The 18822-nt window shown below is 43.7% G+C and overlaps 1 protein-coding gene across 1 annotated transcript in view; it reads left to right on the top strand.

Annotated features, from left to right (window-relative positions):
* The window catches only part of TF (transferrin), a 29329-nt gene extending 14284 nt beyond the window's left edge, over positions 1–15045 (top strand). The window contains exons 10-17 of the mRNA XM_087430556.1: positions 1038–1128; positions 1722–1763; positions 3656–3814; positions 6165–6309; positions 7494–7558; positions 11098–11282; positions 13318–13507; positions 14857–15045. Coding sequence (XP_087286682.1) covers positions 1038–1128; positions 1722–1763; positions 3656–3814; positions 6165–6309; positions 7494–7558; positions 11098–11282; positions 13318–13507; positions 14857–14891 — 912 coding nt within the window. The 3' untranslated portion in view covers positions 14892–15045. The remainder of the gene's footprint in view (positions 1–1037; positions 1129–1721; positions 1764–3655; positions 3815–6164; positions 6310–7493; positions 7559–11097; positions 11283–13317; positions 13508–14856) is intronic.
* Positions 15046–18822: the final 3777 nt, after the last annotated feature.

The following is an 18822-nucleotide window of genomic DNA, read 5'->3' as shown; positions in this document are numbered from 1 at the left end:
GAGTGTGATAGGGCCCTGTGGGTTGTGCGAGCAGGAGGAAGTTTAGCTTTGTTGATCACAAGAGCATTCCATGTTTGCTTTTTGAATTTTGAAAATCCTGAACGACGTAAAGAAGAAAATAAGATGTACTTGTAATCGTCTAACGCAGAGAAAATCCTGTTAATTGGGATCATAGCATATGCACAATTTACTACCCTTTTTTCACCTGATATCTAGTGAGCTTTTCCCATGTCACAAATCATTTTTAGAAAACATGATCTTTTAATGTTGTAACCCATTTCATAGTTGTGGATGTGATGCAATTTATTTAGCCTTTTATCGATATTATCCATAACATCATTTAGTCTGTTTCTATCTTTTTGCTATTATGAATCATACTTGCATGTTTTTGCCCACTTCTACATTTATAGTGTCCCACATATCTGATTATTCCTTTAGGGTGTAATCCTGGAAAATTGCCAGGCCCAATGGAAAACTTGGCAATCTTTTTGAATTTAAGCATTTCTGTAATCCAGGGCTTATTAAATCTGAGAATAAGGTCATTTGAGTGTATTTTACTCATTCACTAAACACCTCATCTGCACCAAGCACTGAATTAGCACTCAGCCAGTGTGGCCCAGACTCGGGGCTGGAGCCCCCATCAGGAGGTGCTCTATTCCAGACAAAGCCTTGAGTCCCTGACTCCACTCATCTGTCTTACAAATGAGAATTCTTGGTGTCAGAAAGGTGTTGTGGGAGTGTCTCTGGGTCAGTGTGTCCTATGAGAGGACATGAGGACTGAATGTGGGTCTTTATTCCTGACTAAACTAAGCAGGGCACCCAGAGTTGATCATCAGTTCATCATGGTTTGGGTGAAAATGAGAGTACATTTTGTTTTCTATGCCTGACTGATCCTTCAGAGGTCCACAACTAGCATCTGCTATCTCCTGGGGCCTTCATCACCTGTGCTGGGAAGGCTGCTTCAAAGAAACTGCTGGAAGGGCAGGTGGGACAGGAGATGGCTCTCTTCATCTGCTTGATGTGCTGTGTCTTTGCAGAAAGGAGAAGCTGATGCCATGAGCTTGGATGGAGGCTTCATCTACATAGCGGGCAAGTGTGGTCTGGTGCCTGTCCTGGCAGAGAACTATGGTAGGTGGAGGGGGCACCTCTCAGTATTTTGTTTCCTCTGGGCCATGGAGAGAGGAGATGGGAAAAGCACAGCCTGATTCATATCACATGGGCCATAAAACCCTAGCTTACTGAGTACCTCCTACTTCCTAGGCTCTGAGCTCCCCCATCCCTAATGCACACAGTTATCTTGAAGGTTTGGATCTTCTATCACACCTTCCACCAGGAGAATTGGAGGCTTTGCACTGGGAAGTCCCAGCTAAAAGTGACTGCGCTGCATAGGACAGCTGGGATTCCTGGCAGGTCTTCTTGTTTCCAAAACTCACACTTCTCCTATTGCCATGGTGCAAGGATTCAAGTATAGTTGGCAGGGATCACTGTGGCCACAGGACAGACAGGGCAGGACACCCGACATTCCCAATTTTTCGCTAAATTCCACAGGCCAGTGAGCTAAAGTGAACTTGCATAATCCAGAGAGCCTGGACTTTTTGGGAATTGGTGATATGTAGATAGTTTTCCTGGCTCTTTTTATTCTGAGCTACACAACATAGGAAAGGCATGATTTCCAATCTATAAATGTGTGTTTAATGACTTCTTCATTTTCTCTTCTCTAGAAACTGATCATGGCTCCAAATGTGAGGAGACACCGGAGCCAGGTGAGTTGGGATTGGAAACCTCATGAGTTAAAAGGTAAGTTACCGGGGCCGGCCCGGTGGTGCAAGCGGTTAAGTGCGCGCGCTCCGCTGTGGTGGCCCAGGGTTCGCCGGTTCGGATCCCGGGTGCGCACTGACGCACTGCTTGGCAAGCCATGCTGTGGCGGCGTCCCATATAAAGTGGAGGAAGATGGGCATGGATGTTAGCCCAAGGCCAGTCTTCCTCCGCAAAAAAAGAGGAGGATTGGCAGATGTTAGCACAGGGCTGATCTCCTCACAAAAAAAAAAAAAAAAGGTAAGTTACCAGGGCTGGCCCAGTGGCATAGTGGTTAGGTTTGTGGGCTCTGCTTTGGTGGCCTGGGGTTCGTGGGTTCGGATCCCACTCATCGGGCCATGCTGTGGTGGCATCCCATATACGTAATAGAGGAAGATTGGCATGGATGTTGGCTCAGGGACAATCTTCGTCAAGCAAAAAGAGGAAGATTGGCAACAGATGTTAGCTCAGGGCCAAGCTTCCTCACCAAAAAAAGAAAAAAAATTAGTAAGTTCCCATTTTGTGGGGGAAAGGGTAAGGTAAGTTTAAAATTCAAATCACTAGTAGATAGGGCAATAGAAGACACCAATTTTTGAATGCAAAAGAATCATGGAAGGATAGTAATGGATAATGATGGTTATTCCATTTTACTTGCCATGACTTGCACACATGATTTCTCATTTAATCCTATAAGGTAGATATTGTCATCCTCTAAGCATGTATAAGAGGACCAACAGCTCAGAGAGCTTACAAGTTTCCTAGGCTCCTAAATCCAGTAAGCAAATCCACACTCTCCCTACTACTCTCGACTACCTCGCATTACATGAGGCTTGCACAGTTTTAGATGAGGGTTAGTCCAGTTAAGGAGCCTTGTGTCTATGTGCCTGGCAGGGCTGACGAGAAAGACTCCCACAAGCAGATGTGAGATTCATGCACCTAGATTTCTAGGAGCATGAAATTACCCAGCCAGGGCTGAGCTCAGGAACCCAGGCCAACCCGGCTCTCACCCAGGGCTCTGGCTAGGGGTGGATCTGGAAAGATGGGGCAGCAGCAAGACAGGACATCTTACCAAGGTGAGCACTGGGCTCCAGAGCCCCTGTGTTCAGACCTTGCAGCCATTAGTGTGCAAGTCTGTCCTTGTCACTTTTCCCAGTTACAACCTCCCAGCCTCTCCCCATCACCCTAGGAGCCAAGCTCTTTAGCTGAAAATAGACCCATTCTTATTCCATGTACAATAAGACATTATCTATTTTCTGTTGGAAACCATTTCTTGAATTAATAACATGGAAAACTGAAATCATGGGTTGATGTTCTATTCCCAGTTTTAAAGACTAGCATGTATTCGCTGCTAAAGATGGCAGCTGACTTGATGTGGGCAGTTTCCATTTCACATATTTATTTTGATGCAAACCTGTATTCTCCTTATCACAAAGTATCTGGCCAAAATATTCCCTGTGGTTTATTTGTCATTTCCTACTCTTTCCTAATAATTGTTAATGTATAAAATGTTGGAGTTACATGTACTCTTCAGTATCCATTCCTCTGATATTCCACAGTGGAGGGTGAGTTGCTGGTTTATAAGTTTAGTGGCTTTATGCATTTGGGGAAGGGTTACACACTGGCCATTTCTCTGATGATAAATGTATTCTTACTATTTTGTTTTTTAAGTTTAGATTAATCTCCACCTGACAGAGTGACTTATACTTTGCCTCAGTCAGTTATTGGGAAGACCCTTTCAAAGAGAGAAGGAATGATTTAGGATAATTTTGCCTCCATAGGGAGAGGGCAGGCTTTGATTGTAGACAGACATCTGGAAGGCCCAAAGGTGTTAATCCTTCCTTTTTTGGCATCTTTCTTTTAGGGTATCTTGCTGTGGCCGTGGTTAAGTCATCATCGGGTGCTGACCTCACCTGGAACTCTCTGGAAGGCAAGAAGTCCTGCCACACCGCAGTAGATAGAACTGCCGGCTGGAACATCCCCATGGGCCTGCTCTACAACAAGATCAAGCACTGTGAATTCGGTGAGTGAGTCCCGGCAGGACGCTGTGGTCAGTGCCAGGCTGGAAAGAGGTATACTGGGAAGAGAGTGGTATGGTAAAAAAAGGCTGTGGCCCCGGTTCTATAGCAGTAAAATTTGGTTAAAGTGAACCTCAAGGAAATATCTAAAAGGGATGGTAGGACTGGGGAGGTGCATTGGAATGGTTCTTTTTGATTGCACATAATGGATTAAGTGAATATACGTTTACTTTTCTCTCTCATGAAAAAGACCAGAGGAGAGCACTCCATGGCTGGTATTGTCACTAGAAACCCAGGCTCCTTCACTCTTTCTGCTCCTCCATTCTGAGCATGAGGCCTCCATCTTCAAGGTCACCCATGGTTGCCATCACATCCATGATCCAGACAGCCTCAAGGAGCAAGGAGTAAGGGTAACTTGAAGTATATGCCACCTGCTATCACCTTATTAAAGGAACCATGCAGGAAATTTACCCAAATTACTTCAAGTAACTTCTCATTGCTCAGAACTTAGGTACATAGTCAAACATTGCTGTAAAGAGTCTGGGAAGTGTTGTCTTTTATTTGGGCATGTTTCTGCCCAAGTAAAACAGATCTTTGTTCAAAAAATTAAAAGTAGAACTACCATATGATCCAGCAATTCCACTTCTGGGTATTTATCCAAAGAAAACAAAAACACTAACTTGAAAAGATATAGGCACCTCCATGTTCATTGCAGCATTATTTACAATAGCCAAGATATGGAAACAATCTAAGTGTCCATTGATGGATGAATGATAAAGAAAATGTGGTGTATGTACAATGGAATATTATTCAGCTATAAAAAAGAAGGAAATATTGTCATTTGTGACAACGTGGATGGACCTTGGAGGCATTACACTAAGTGAAATAAGTCATAAAGAGAAAAGCAAATACCATATGATCTCACTTATATGTGGAATCTTAAAAAAAAAGGCCAAGCTCATAGATACAAAGAACAGACTGATGGTTGCCAGAGGTAGAGGGTGGAAGGTGGGTGAAATGGGTGAAAGAGGTCAAAAGGTACAAACTTCCAGTTGTAAAATAAATAAGTCCTGGGGATGTAATGTACAGCATGGTGACTACAGTTAATAATAGAGTATTGCATATTTGACAGTTGCTAAGAGAGTAGATCTTAAAAGTTCTCATTATGAGAAAAAAAATTGTAACTATGTATGGTGACGGATGTTGACTAGACTTATTGTGATGATCATTTTGCCATATATTCTCAATATCAATTCATTATGTTGTACATTTGAAACTAATACAATGTTATATGTCAATTATATCTCAATAAAAAAATTAATGGAGAAGAAATTTAAACAAAACAAAACTAGATCTTTGTTACTAAAGAACAAGGGAAAATGGCTATGGGGTGGACAGCTACAATCCCTGTCACAGGGCTTTCTAGGCAATATAAGTGTGTAGGATCCTCAGGTCTCTTTAAGATCTAGGCAGTCTCACCAAGTGACTGCCCAGCGCCCAGGCCCATTTGAAGGGGTGGAAATCAGTTTATTCTCTACGTCCTCTGAATATCTTCATCTATAAGCTTAGTTCTACCCCCTAAAAATCTATGTGTAAGTTCACCACGGACAAATGTTTTGTAATGGTTCTTATTTACTCTTCCTGAGTACTTCCTCCCTGCCACCTCCAAATATGTGCAATGCTTTAAAAAGAGAGGCCTCTGAAGACACTTACGAACCAGACAAATCCTGTGGGAAGGGGACTTGGAGACGAGGTCATGTTTCTGCACTGGGGTGTTCTCTGACACCAATTTGACAGGAAGCAAAGTGTGGGTGGGGAGACATTCAGAAGTTCTGTCTCCTCAGCAGCAAGGGCACCACCTCTGCTCTCCCAAGCCTCCTGGCAGTCTCATAGCCATGGCAGACCAGCTGAGCTGTGGGTACAAGTCCTCAGCCCTTTCTTGCACTTGGAGTTCTAAGTTCTGTTATAGGCTCTTCTAATAGATGGCAGAGGAAGGAAACATCTGAAAACAGATGGCACAAGTTCAGGGAGTGAGACCTTCCATTTTATCCCTTTTATATCAACTTTCGTGTCATTTCCATCTCTTCTCTCTTTAGATAAAGTGATGACACTATCAGGGTGCCCATGGAATCCTCTCCACCTGAATTGTAATGGTCACTAACTTCTATTCTCAGCCTCAATTAAGTCTCCTTTTAAAGCCTACAGCCTGGCAGGTCCTGAGTTGGTGGCTGGTCACAGAATGAATGAGTTATGTTCCATTGATCCTGGGCCATACACACCTGTTATGTGTTAGATGAAGGCCACTCATATTGACTCAGTTAGGAAGAGCTGACTTCCTCTTGTCCTTCCACACAGATAAATTTTTCAGTGAAGGCTGTGCCCCTGGATATAGGCGAAATTCCAGCCTCTGCTCTCTGTGTATTGGCTCGGCAACTGCTCCAGGAAGGGAGTGTGAACCCAACAACCATGAGAGATACTATGGTTACACAGGGGCTTTCAGGTGAGTCTTATAACCCTGATACAAATACAATAACCCCAGCCCTGACAAGATTCCTTTTTAGGAACTAAGTTGAAATTCTTATGTTCCTAGCCTGTTAGTCCTGCATGTGTTACGGTACCACATTTAGCAAACATATGTAGAGCCCTGTGTAAAGGGGCATCCAGGCCCCTCCAGGATACTGTCTCCAGACCTGGCTGTCATAGACAGCAAAGACTGGCAGTATGGTGCAGATTAGAAGTTCTTAACAGAGGGTGATTTGCCCTCCGGGGGACATTTGGGAGTATCTGGAGATGTTTTTGATTATCCAGTGGGGTTGAGGAGGGGAAGGTGCTACTAGCATCTAATTGGTGGAGGCTGCTAAACATCCTGCATGCATAGGACAGCACCCTATAACAAAGAATTGTCTGGCTCAAAATGTCACCAGTGCCAATGCAGGGAACCCCACCATAGTTGAGTACAGGAGTCAGGAGTCTGGCTCATGCTCTTCCAGGCACTTTTGGGGAACCTAAAACTATACTCCCCTGGAAATATACAAAAATAAAGTACATGATTTCTACATTCCAAACTACAACTCTATTTCATGGGGTGTTTATCATTTTTATAGAGACACCTGTGCACCTTATGACTTTATTGCTTTTTAACTATCCTTTCTGATTCAAACCTGTTACTTAGTAGCTCATGAATCTATCAACTGCACAATGATGGTGGCATTGTAATTGAACTTCTCAGTAGGGAAGGAAAAAACAAAGGTTATCCCAATTCCCCAGTTAGAACCACCTTCTGAGTTAGAGTAAGTACAATTTACAGTTCACAAGTTTCCAATTTTACAAAGTAGAATGTGAGTAAGGAATCACCTTGCTGGAAAAAACTGCCCTCTAATATCAACACTGTTGATGCTGGGAGAATGATGTAGCTCTGTTGGAGAAACTGTGCCAAATTTAGGATTTATTGTGTGGAACTGAGATTGTATAACTACAAAGCAAATCAGAGGTTTTGTTTTCCTTTTCTTTATTACTTACATTAGTAATATGTAAGATTAATGATAACAGTAGATTAGTGATAGAATGGGAGTCACAATTGCTGATATCAGATGGCCAGCCCTGGATCTATAAGGTGGCCCTCCTGAATGACAGATGTGTGTCTCTGACCTCCTCTCTTCTCTCTCTCTGCCCGGTACTCTGCAGGTGTTTGGTTGAGAAGGGAGATGTGGCCTTTGTGAAATACCAGACTGTCCAGCAGAACACTGACGGTACGTGCACATGCTCCTCTGTCCCTTTACATCGGGGTTGCTGGGTTCACTTGTGTTCAGGATGACTTTGTGGAAGTGTTATGGACTCTGTCAGGCTCCAGAGCTCTGATTCTCAACCTTTTTGTTCAGTGAAGAGAGAAGTCTTCACCTGCGTAGGCAGAACAGTAAGGACCATGAGGTTCCAGTGGCCCTAATTCTCTCCCAGGAACCCTCCCACAGGTGCAGGCATTGTGCTGCCTGTCCCTTAAATACTTCATTGCACATTTCCTAAGAACAAGGCCAGTCTCTCATATACCTACATTACAGTTACTGAGATCAGGAAATTTATATTAACGTGGATTTAATGCTTATGTCCACAGTCCATATTCAAATGTCAATCATTCCAAAAGGTCCTTTATAACTATTTCCTGTATTTCTTAGCACTATCCACTGAGAAGACCTAGAGACAGTAGCACACTAGTAGGAATGAGCACCGAGATCTTGGCTTCTAGAACCATTCTCGAATAGAAGGAACCAGGGGCCCTTGGAAAAATAGCTAATTCTAGGGCTGGAGCAGGAAAAATATAAGGTGAGCCTGGAACATCATGCTGAAGTGCTCAGAGTGACGGGACATGTCAAAGCACACGGGAGCCATTTTGAACCACCTCCCACTGGCCAAATCTGAGACATTTTGAATATTAAAAGAAATAATAATAGTAATAAGAGATAATAACCCATTGAATAAAATAAGAATACAGGAGTCCCTCCTGATTAAACAAATGAAGATAAAAGGAGAGATCTTTCTTATTGTAGAACGCTAATAAATGTAGAAATAATTATAAAGTTAAAAAACTATCATTTGGCAACCAAGATAGTAATAATTGATTAAAGCACAAATCATCAATGGGTACTAAAACTAGTGGATGAATAGTGGATGGCTGTGACATTAAAAAACAAAACAAAAATTTTAAAAAACGTTGGTAAGACTGAGCATTCCACCTGCCCCCTCTGTATCACTAACTGCTTATAGGACCTGCAACAGTCCAGGCAGTTATGATTTCCCTTTCTTCCCTCATTGACCCTTCACCCAACCTCAGATCTTTCTAGCAACTCATCTAGAATGAACTAGCTCAGCACCAGCTCCTCCAAGAAGCCTTCCCAGATGGCACACCTGCTTCCCACGACAGAATCCTCTGTCCATATTGCTATTATTATTGAATTCATCACATTCTATAATAAACTGTGGCCACAGAAACTCTTTGAGCTCTTTTTTCCACCTCTTCTAGTCCAACACTAACTATGGTATGTGGCACACAAAAGGTGCTAAGTACTTACTTGAAGGATTATTGGTTTGGCTAATTTTTTTTTCTTCCCTCCTATTGTTTTTGCTTTTTCCTATAAGGATGGTCCTTTTTCCTGCTACCTGAGTGTCACTCTAAGACTGGTTCTCTGTCACCTCTTGATTTCTCTTGTACTCTTCTGAGTAGGGCTCTTCTCTCTAGGCCTCAACTTTCCACTCTTTGCAATGTCTCCAAAAGTCTTACCTCCTTGAGGGGAATTTAGAGAAGAGGCCTAACCTCCCATCTAAATAACATCCCAGGATCTCTATTTGCCACACGGTCATTTTTATGTACAAAGTACACTGGCCTTGCAAACTCAACCTATTTAAATCCAAACTCCTCAGATTTCTCTCAAAATCCAGTCCTCTTCGCACAGCCTCTGTCCCTACTGAGGACTTTTTTACATGCCCTGCCAGTCAAGCCTAGATTAGTCTCTCAGTCGATATGTTTTTGTTTCCTCAAAATATGCCTTCATTAAATTCTACGGTATGTTGTGATAAAGAAGAATCAGGATATCAAAGCATGTAGACTGTATGATCTAATTACTTGGATATGTGTCTGCATATCGTATGTCTGTAGAAAAAAGACTAGAAGAAATGCACCAATGTTGAAAGTGGATGCTGTGGGATTATAAGTGTTGCAAAATTTTCTTCCTTAAACTATGTAGCATTTTACAAATTAGCCACAGTAAACAACCATTACTTTTATTGCAAAGAAAAATTTTTATCATGCGCTTCTAGATGCCCACTGCTACCCTTCTAACCCAGACTGAATCACCTCCCATCTCATTTGTCTTCATTGTCCTATTTTAGGCCCTGGCTCACACATTAACATTGATTTCCATTCATAAGTCCTCACAGACCCACTTTTTCTCCCCCCTAAGCTCTGCACTCCATCCCACACTAAAGAGTAGTATGACCTCACCTGTTTAGCCCCACTGCCGGAGACTCTGTTTCAGTGGGGCTGTTCTCCTCACCCCCATTAGAAACACCAGGCACGCACCTGTTCCTGAGTCTTGCCAATGCCCTCCATCTGCCCGCAGAGAGGCATTCCTTTCTCCCCCTCTCAATCCTGTACATGTTATAAGACACACCTAAAACCTTGCCTCTGCCTGCCAGCCTTCCCTAATTAATGTACTCTCACTGTGCTGGTTCTGAGCTCAAACAGCATTTAGAGTGTGTTCCACAAAATATAAAATATTATTATCTATGCCCTGAATTTTTGCATTTGGTATGTGTGCTATTTCCCCCCTCCAATAAGATTGTGTCTTGCAGAGGCCTGAGAACATAGTATTGAATAAATGCTTAAATTACTAAGTAGAACAGGATGGGTTTGGAGAAAATAATGGTGGATTTCATTTGGAAGGTGTTGAGTTGGAGGGACTGGTAAGAAAGGAAAGGAGAAATGTTAGCAGGTGAATGAAAGTGCGTGCAGTGACTAGTGGGAGAGAGACAGGCAATTTCGAGTTTTCTGCTAGAACTAAAAAGTGTACATTTGGGGAGTGTAGTTACTTTATATACGAATAATACAGAAATCTTGTGATAGTTATTTCATGTATTAGTTGTTCAATTAAGTGATGAAAATTAAGAAAAAGATTGCAATCCTGCATTTTAGGAGAGAAGTAAAAACTGGGAAAATACTTGAGAATTGCCTCAGGATGAAGGAGCCAAAATCCTGAGAATGGGTGAGATTTTCTTTTTCAGAGAGAATACAGAGAAGATGAAGCAAGGGGCTGAGACAGGATATGGACCTGTGCACACAGAGGCATGTGCACGTTTTCATGTAGAACTAGTGCGAGTGAGTCAGATTTAAAACCCTGGTGCAATTTCCAAAAGGGCTTCTAGGGGAAAGTTCTTTTGCTTGGTGGTGCCAGATGGTATAGCACAGAGAGTGTCAACCAGCTTAGAGGGTCATGTTCTTCCTACACTGGAGCAAGAAGTCCAGATGCCTTAGAATCTAGTAGAAAGGAAGATCTTTTTGAACATCATCCACAGAATATAGTTCACTCTCCCCTGGCTGGGTGGGGCAGTTTGGAAGGGGCAGTCATTAGGAACTCCTGGTAAGTATCTCTTCTCCACATAACTATAACCCCAGCATGTGAACTTCCGTTGGCCACTGAGTCCAGGCCCTCCACCCACCAGTGGGTAAGTTACATTCCCCTAGTGAGGGCGCCTTGACCAAACCTGTCAGCTGTGGCTGACCCATCTTCTCTGCCCCCAGGAAACAACAATGAGGATTGGGCTAAGAATCTGAAGAGTGAAGACTTTCAGCTGCTGTGCCATGATGGCAGTAAGAAGGCTGTGACCTCAGTTGGGAACTGCTTCCTAGCCCGAGGCCCGAATCATGGTGTAGTCTCACGGAAAGACAAGGCAGCTTGTGTTCGCAAGATGTTACACGACCAGCAGGTACAGAACAACCAGGGCCTCCCACCCTTTCTTCCTGGGTGGTGTGGATTATTTGGGAGAGTTCAGTGCTAAGTGCAGCCCATACTCCAGGATTCTCTTTCTGGGAGCTGGAATTGGGAGGCCATGGATTGTGGAACTGGATCTCCCAGGCCTGGCTCTGCTATATCCCTGTTATGAGAGGTTCGGGGGATTCGATCGGAGACGTAAAAGAAACTTTCCACTCCAAACAAATGGACTGAAGGTATATTTTATTATATAGAGGATAGTAAAGGCGATAGTCCGCAAACAGATCCGAATAGGTCAAATAATAAGAGGGAAAAACACCAGCTCGATCGGAAAGGGAAACACCAGATCGGCTGAGATAGCGGCAGATTCGAATAGGTCATATAATAAGAGGTAAAAACATCAGATCGATCGGAAAGGGAAACACCAGATCGACTGAAGGGAAATGACACAAATCAACTGGAAAGAGAAACACCAGGTTGACCGAAAAGAGAACACATCAGATCAATTACTTTACAATAAATCAATTACTCACAACATCCACGCCCCACTGCTGGGAGAGGCCTGTCAATCGACACAGCTGGGCGGGAATCACACGTCCTGGGCAAGGCGTCCCTTCCACAGGTGGAACTCTCACCAAGCCTCGGTTTCCAGCAGTTTATATAAGCAGGTACAGAGTCTACAGAGCAAGCATTCAGTGTTCCCATGCACAAATGGTTATCAGTCGCATATGTGCACTGAGTCCCCTGGCTATCGTCCCAGCCCAGTAGTTGTGTACGCGCATTGTTTTCTCTGGTTATCATCCCAGCCCAGCACAGATGGCCAGTCTGTCCCAGTCTGCGGTGCCCAAAGGGCCTTGAAATTTTTACACATTGCAACTATCTCCATGGGAGAATGGCCAGTTCCCACCACGCAGAAAGCAGCTTTTATATTTCTTTTTGTGCTGGTGGCTGTAGGTCAATGGAGCGGCCAAACATGGCTGTACTCATGTCAAGACAATCCCCTGGTCACTGGAGATTAGTCCCCATCCGATCTGCATGTCCTCAGGTCCAAGAATCTACCTTCCTGCTCGCACCTGACCATGCTCTGTGGTACCCTCATTTTCCCTATTTCTGCCTTTTTTTAAACAAAGGAGACTGATCCCATGTCCCAGCCCTCCTTGATACAAGTCATGAAATGCGGATTTGTGTTTCTTTTGATTAGGCAGACTGAGAATCATTCCAACATCCAGAAAAACCCAGGACCCCTACTCTCACGGAGCTTGTCTTCTGGGGAAAACAACCACCTCAGGGCTGGCCTTGTGGGAAAGAGGGGCTGCCTGAGTATTCTAATCCGAAAGGCTCCTCTACCCACAAATACCACCTTCCCCTCACCGACAGCTTCCTGCCTGTTGATTCACCATTAGTTTGCTTTTTTAACAATTAAGATAGCATATCTTTATGAGTCCTCTTAAGGTAAATGATAATAAGCATTTAGTGAACATTTCCTAGGTGCTAGATGGAATGTTAAAATTTTTGTAATCATCACTTCACTTGTAATCTTAGGAAGCCTGAAGTAGTCAAGCCTCTTGCCCAAGATAGGATCAAAGATGCAGTCAGACATAAACTTCTCACAACTACCTGTATCACCCCTCATTGGGTGGCTCCCATTTAATATCTTCTTTGAAAAAACACTTTGAAGGGACATGTTTCTGACCTCTCATTTCCTGTAAGCAGCCCCTGAGAGATATGCCAAGAAGTGGGGAAGACAGATCAGAGAAGTCAGGAGTGGGTGGGTGAGTAAGAGGGAGTTCCCAGAGGGGTTGGGACCAGGATGAACCCTACAGAGGACTTTGAGGCCTCATGAAAATGTGGAGCTGGGGCCAAAAATGGGTAAATGCCAGGTGAGGGGTGTGGAAAGATCCCGAGGCACCCTCTGCAGATTCCCTTTCTTCCCAGAGCTGATTCCCAGCTTTCAGCATCCTCCATCACATCCATGTGTTCCCAGCTGTTCATTGCCACAGCTCCTCACACACTTTCTGTCCATTTGACAGATGTTGTTTGGAAAAACTGGAAATGCCTGCCCGGACAAGTTTTGTTTGTTCCAGTCAAAAACCAAGGACCTTCTGTTCAGGGATGACACACAATGTTTGGCCAACCTTCAGCACACAACAACATATGAATCCTACTTAGGAGCAGAGTATGTCATGGCGGTGGCTAACCTGAGACAATGCTCAACCTCGAGTGAGTAGGAGGAACAGCATGGGAGAAGCTGCAAAGCAAACACAGTTGGGGTTCTGGGTGGTGGGTACAAAAGGAGGAGTGGGCTGTAGCTTCCAGGAGATGACCCATGGACAAGATGAAATGATGAGGGAACAGTGTCATCTCGGCATGTATGAAAGGCTGCCTGTATGGGCAGATGGTAAGGTGGACACAAGCTCAGGGCACTGAGGTAGTGAACTACCTGGACATGCAGAATTCCATGTTATTACTAAGAACAGTAAGAGGTTTATGTGCACGTGCCCATTGCTCTGCACTAAAATCCTTTTTATACAGAGCTGCGTTATCCAATATGGTAGCCTCTAGCTACATGTGCTATTTAAGTTTAAATTAATTAAAATTAAACAAAATAAAAAATTAAGTTCCTCAGTCACACCAGCCACAATTCAAGTGCTCAATAGCTACATGTGGCTCCATATAGGTGAGAAAAAAGAACATTTCTGTCATCGCAGAAAGTTCTTTTATACAGCGTTGCTCTCGAGAACTTGAATAATGATAAGTTCTGGTTACTATAAAGTTGCCATACATACTACTCATCTAGAACACCAGTTTCCTAAGCATTAAAATACAACAAAACATACTTTTGCACTATAACTATGTTGGATATCATTTAATCACTTGAAATCATTTGGAAGATGTGGAAGAATAACATGTGGATGTAGGGTGGTTATTCTTCAAATTTTGCGTGCATGTAAGTGAGCCATGGTCCTTAAAATACTGATTCCCAGGCCCTGGGGATACTGATTCAGCAAGTCTGTTCCAGGGTCAGAATTTCTGCATTTTAACAGCTGCCCCACATAATTCCCACGTAAGGAACATGCTTGTCCACGGCCACTGTTGGGGGCACCCAGGTTATATTTACCTAACCTGTATCCTCCATGAGGGTTTGTGAAAGTCTGGGTCTGCTGTTCTCTGCTCCATTCCCAGCCCTTAGCACAGAAACTGGTATGTGCCAGGTGCTTAGTGCATCTTGTTATGTTAGTTCCTCACCTGCCTAAAAAGGTCAGAGAGGACAGTCCTCCCAGGTTCCTTCCAACCACATGGACTCAGGTGTGAGAGCCCCACCTATAAGACACAAGGTGGGGGATCATAAGGGCAGGGAAATCATGTTACCATCCTTGGTGCACGGCACTGCCTGGAAAAGCACAGGAGCTGTGCAGGCAAGAGGAGACGGCCACTGGGAGGATGGCTAGTCCACCCATCAGAAAAGCAGGGTCTGAATGCTTTTGTATCAGGCTTAACTGTTCATTCACTCAACAGAAAATAAACATAAGTAGATTCTGACTGTCCTGCCTCTCTGCTCTGCCCCACAGAACTCCTGGAAGCCTGCACTTTCCACAGAGCTTAAAATCCAAGAGGTGGGGTCACCACCAGTTGGAGATGGGAGCTCACGTGACCTATAAGCTTCCCTCTGCTCTCACTCGCCTGAGTGGCTGCGTTCACAGCTTGGCGGTGGTACCTCTGCAGAACATAAAATAAAAATTATTGTTGGTTTTTTCTTTTAAAAACTTCATTCTTTCCTAAATATTGGGCCTGGAAGGATTTCTTTTATACTATCTGACTAAATACACGTGCAGCTGAGCTCTTCCTTCAGAGCTCCAGATTCATCTGATCTTTCCTACAGCTTTGGTTGTGGTGCCACAGCCACATCTCCTGAGTACAGTCCACGTAGGAATTCTTTCTAAAAGGGGCCTGTGTGGTTATTATAAAAGAATCAAGTGTATATGGCTGTGTGTGTGTGTGTGTGCGTGTGTGTGCACGTGTGTTGCTAGAAAAGGGGCAGGAAGGAGGATGTGGAGTGAGTCACTGAGATGGAGTGTTCAAGGGAATACCGAAAAAGAATACGGAAGATTTGTATGTTTTAAGAATATTTTTAAGGAATTTTATCAGGTATACTTAAGGTCCAGTTCTAACTGGTTGGAAAAGTGAATCATTAGAACATCTTCTTGCTAAAAATCATCCTTGACCCCGACTCCATGGCAGCCCTGTCTCCTCCCTTTTTCAGTCGAGCTCCTGAAAGGTGGAGGCTCACTTTTTCCACGCCTCTCTTATTATTAGTGACTGAACACATGGAAATCAGTCTTCTGCTCCACTTGCTTCCCTGCAGCTACCCTGGCCAAGTGCTGACAAGGTCATTGCCCACTTGCCAACTGTGAAAACCAATTTTAGCTTCTTTCATTCCTGAGTCTGTTTGCTGCACTTGATACAGCTGACCACTCACTCTTCCTTGGAACTCTCCCCAGCCTCTCTGACATGCTAGCTCTCTGCTTTGGTTCCTACCTCCGTCTGTCCATTTGTGGTCTTACTGTGGGCTCATCCTGCCAGCGCTGAAATTGTAGGGAAATCTTCCTGGGGTTCTTCTCAATTCAGTGCTCTTCTCACTCTTCAGACCCTCCCTAAGCAATGCTAATGGCTGCTGGACATCGACATCTATATCTATATTCTGACCCCTGCCTCCAGCGTCCCCACACTCATATGTCCTCCTCCCTATGCATCTATCCTGTAGAGTGTTCACAGCAATTAGAAGTCCAACAAATCAAAAACTGAAGTGATCACCCTGCTCCTTCCCTCTTCTGCTTCCCTAATGCAACTGTTGTTTCCTATATTTCACATAAGGTAAAGATATAGTCTTCTATCCACTCATAGGAGCCATAAACCAAGAAGCCAAATTTCAATTTAATGTTTTCCCTCACTCCACATCCAGTGTCAGCAGGTTCTGTTGATTCTGCCTTCTAAACAACTCTCCAGTTGGCCCCTTTATTTCCTAACTCCTACCACAGCCACAGTTTACACTCAGGGGGAGAGCTACAGAGAGGGGGCTTCTGGACCCAACAGTCCACATCCCTCTTAACTTTCTAGTATCCAAGGAAACAGGGCTCTGGGTCCACGTTGCAGTCAAGACCTAATGTTGACCTTCGTACACACAGCTCTACTTCACTTTGAGCCTATCAACACTCTGTCTTATTTAATATTCACCTAAACTCCCCCTTACCCCAAATCCTATAATAACTCTTCCTTTTCCTTTGTTTGGTGAGATGCCCCATGGTTCCCCTGGGGGGTAGTCTGTCTTGTTGCAATGAGTCGACAAACCTAATTTTGTCATCAATGTACTGAGTACCTACCATGAGCCAGGCACTGTTCCAGGGACTGCAAATACAGAAGAGCATCCTCTAGTCTCTTAAAATAATTTCAGATTACTTTTGTTTATTCCTCTCTGTAGACTGCCTTCTTATCAGTATATACGTACAGAGAAATGTCTGAAATAATGTTCACCAGATACTATGGTATAAACATTGAGGTGATTTGTGGCTTTCTTCTTCGATCTTTCATTATCGCTTGAGTTTTTAATATAAGCATGTCTCATTTTAATTCTTTTTTTAAAAAAATCCTCTAAATATATTTTCAAAGAAACAGAGTTAAAGAGATAAGCTAGAGTAGGAGAATCATACAATTGGTGTCCCTGAATCTGAAATAGTTCCATTGTGCTTTGGAGCTACTGGGAACAGGAGAGGAGGGAAAAATGTGTCCGGTGAATGACACATTTTAATTAATGGAAGAGAAGGAAAATTGTCTCCCTATGTTTGTTTTGGTGTAACTCTCCATCTGCTATTTGAATCAAGGAGTGGAACCCTTCCAGCAAGCAGCAGTCAATGTCTGCATGTCCTTCCTCTGCCTTCATCCCCACAGAGCCCCTGGAAGCCTGTGGTGTCTGCGAGGTGGAGATGTGAGAGGACAGAAAGCAGCTGATACCATCCCCTCCTGCTCTCATTTCCTGAGAATAGCAGCACCACCTTCTTACTTGAGAGTGGAAGGCATGCACATTTCTTCTGCTTTCGTAATACCCAGGAAACAAATAGAAAAAAAAAAATATGACTGTGTCTTGTTAAACCCTTCTTTCATCATTCCCAAATTTCACCACCAAGGCAGCACTTTTTATTCACATAGCTCTGACTAAAAATCCTTATACAGTTAGGACAGTTATGGTAGGTGTTATCCATGTCTGGCCTTTCCTCCTTCCCTGCATTTTTAGTCCCTAACAGAGGAACCAATGGTTACTATAAAGGAGCTGCGTGTGTGTGTATGTGTGTGTCTGTGTCTATGTGTCTGTGTGTGTGTGCCGGGTGGTGGATACAGAGCAGGGGTCAAGACCATAAGAAAGAAAAGAAATAGAACGCAGTAAGATTACTATCAGTTCCGACAGTTTTAACTGATAATGCTAATCTAAAGTAAAGTAGTTGGTTTACTTACTTTAACCTCACATCCTAAACATCCTTCCTTAATCTGGAGTCCCTATTGCCTACCCATCAACAAAACTCCTGGAAACGAATTGTACTGTGGTAGAGCATACAGTTAAGAGTAAAGGAGGCAAACTGCCTGGGATCAATGGGTAAAGTACTTAACCCTGCTTCAGTTTGCCCTCTGTAAAATGGGGATAATGGGTCATTGTGAGGATTAAACAAATTAATAAATCAAAAGTATCTAGAACAATGCCTGGCACTAGCAAGCACTTATTTTTTTTTTTTTTTTTAAAGATTTTATTTATTTATTTTTCCCCCAAAGCCCCAGTACATAGTTGTCTGTCATAGCTGCACATCCTTCTAGTTGCTGTATGTGGGACGCGGCCTCAGCATGGCTGGAGGAGTGGTGCCTCAGTGCGCACCCGGGATCCGAACCCGGGCCGCCGGCAGCGGAGCGCACGCACTTAACCGCTAAGCCACGGGGCCGGCCCTAGCAAGCACTTATTAATGTTAGCAATTACCCTCATTCCCCACCCTCTTCTCCACCTACCACAGTCTTGCTTCCATACCCACCCCCCACCCCCACCCTTACCCTGCTGCTCCCCCTGAGCTCACTTTTTTTTTCAGTCTCTCCTCATAGGAGCTTCTCTGTTACAAGAGATGCTGCTGACCTTTTCCAGGACAGGTTTTACTCCTGTGTCACTGACTCTTCCTTCTTAGGCTTCTTTGTGGGTTCCTTTCTCCTCACTCTTCATGCTCTCCATGATTTTAATGACCACTGATTTACATATGACTCCCAAATGAAAATCTAGCACCTATTGCTGAAACTTTACTTTTGTTTACTGTATCACCTGCTGGATATAAGATTTTAGATTTCCCAGAGGCACCTGAAACTCAATATATGCAAAAGAGAGGCAAGTTTCATTCTGGCTATGTCCCCAGCTCCAAAGTCCCTCCAGCTGAGCTCTCTAATTCACTTTATGCACTCTGATCTTCCCAGTAACCCAAACCAACGGCTTCAGATGCAGTCTTGATAACTCT

The sequence above is a fragment of the Ceratotherium simum genome, chromosome 5 (genome assembly GCF_057802395.1).
Source record: "Ceratotherium simum simum isolate JZ-2026a chromosome 5, ASM5780239v1, whole genome shotgun sequence".
Taxonomy (NCBI): domain Eukaryota; kingdom Metazoa; phylum Chordata; class Mammalia; order Perissodactyla; family Rhinocerotidae; genus Ceratotherium; species Ceratotherium simum.
This window is presented reverse-complemented; position numbering and strand designations above follow the sequence as displayed.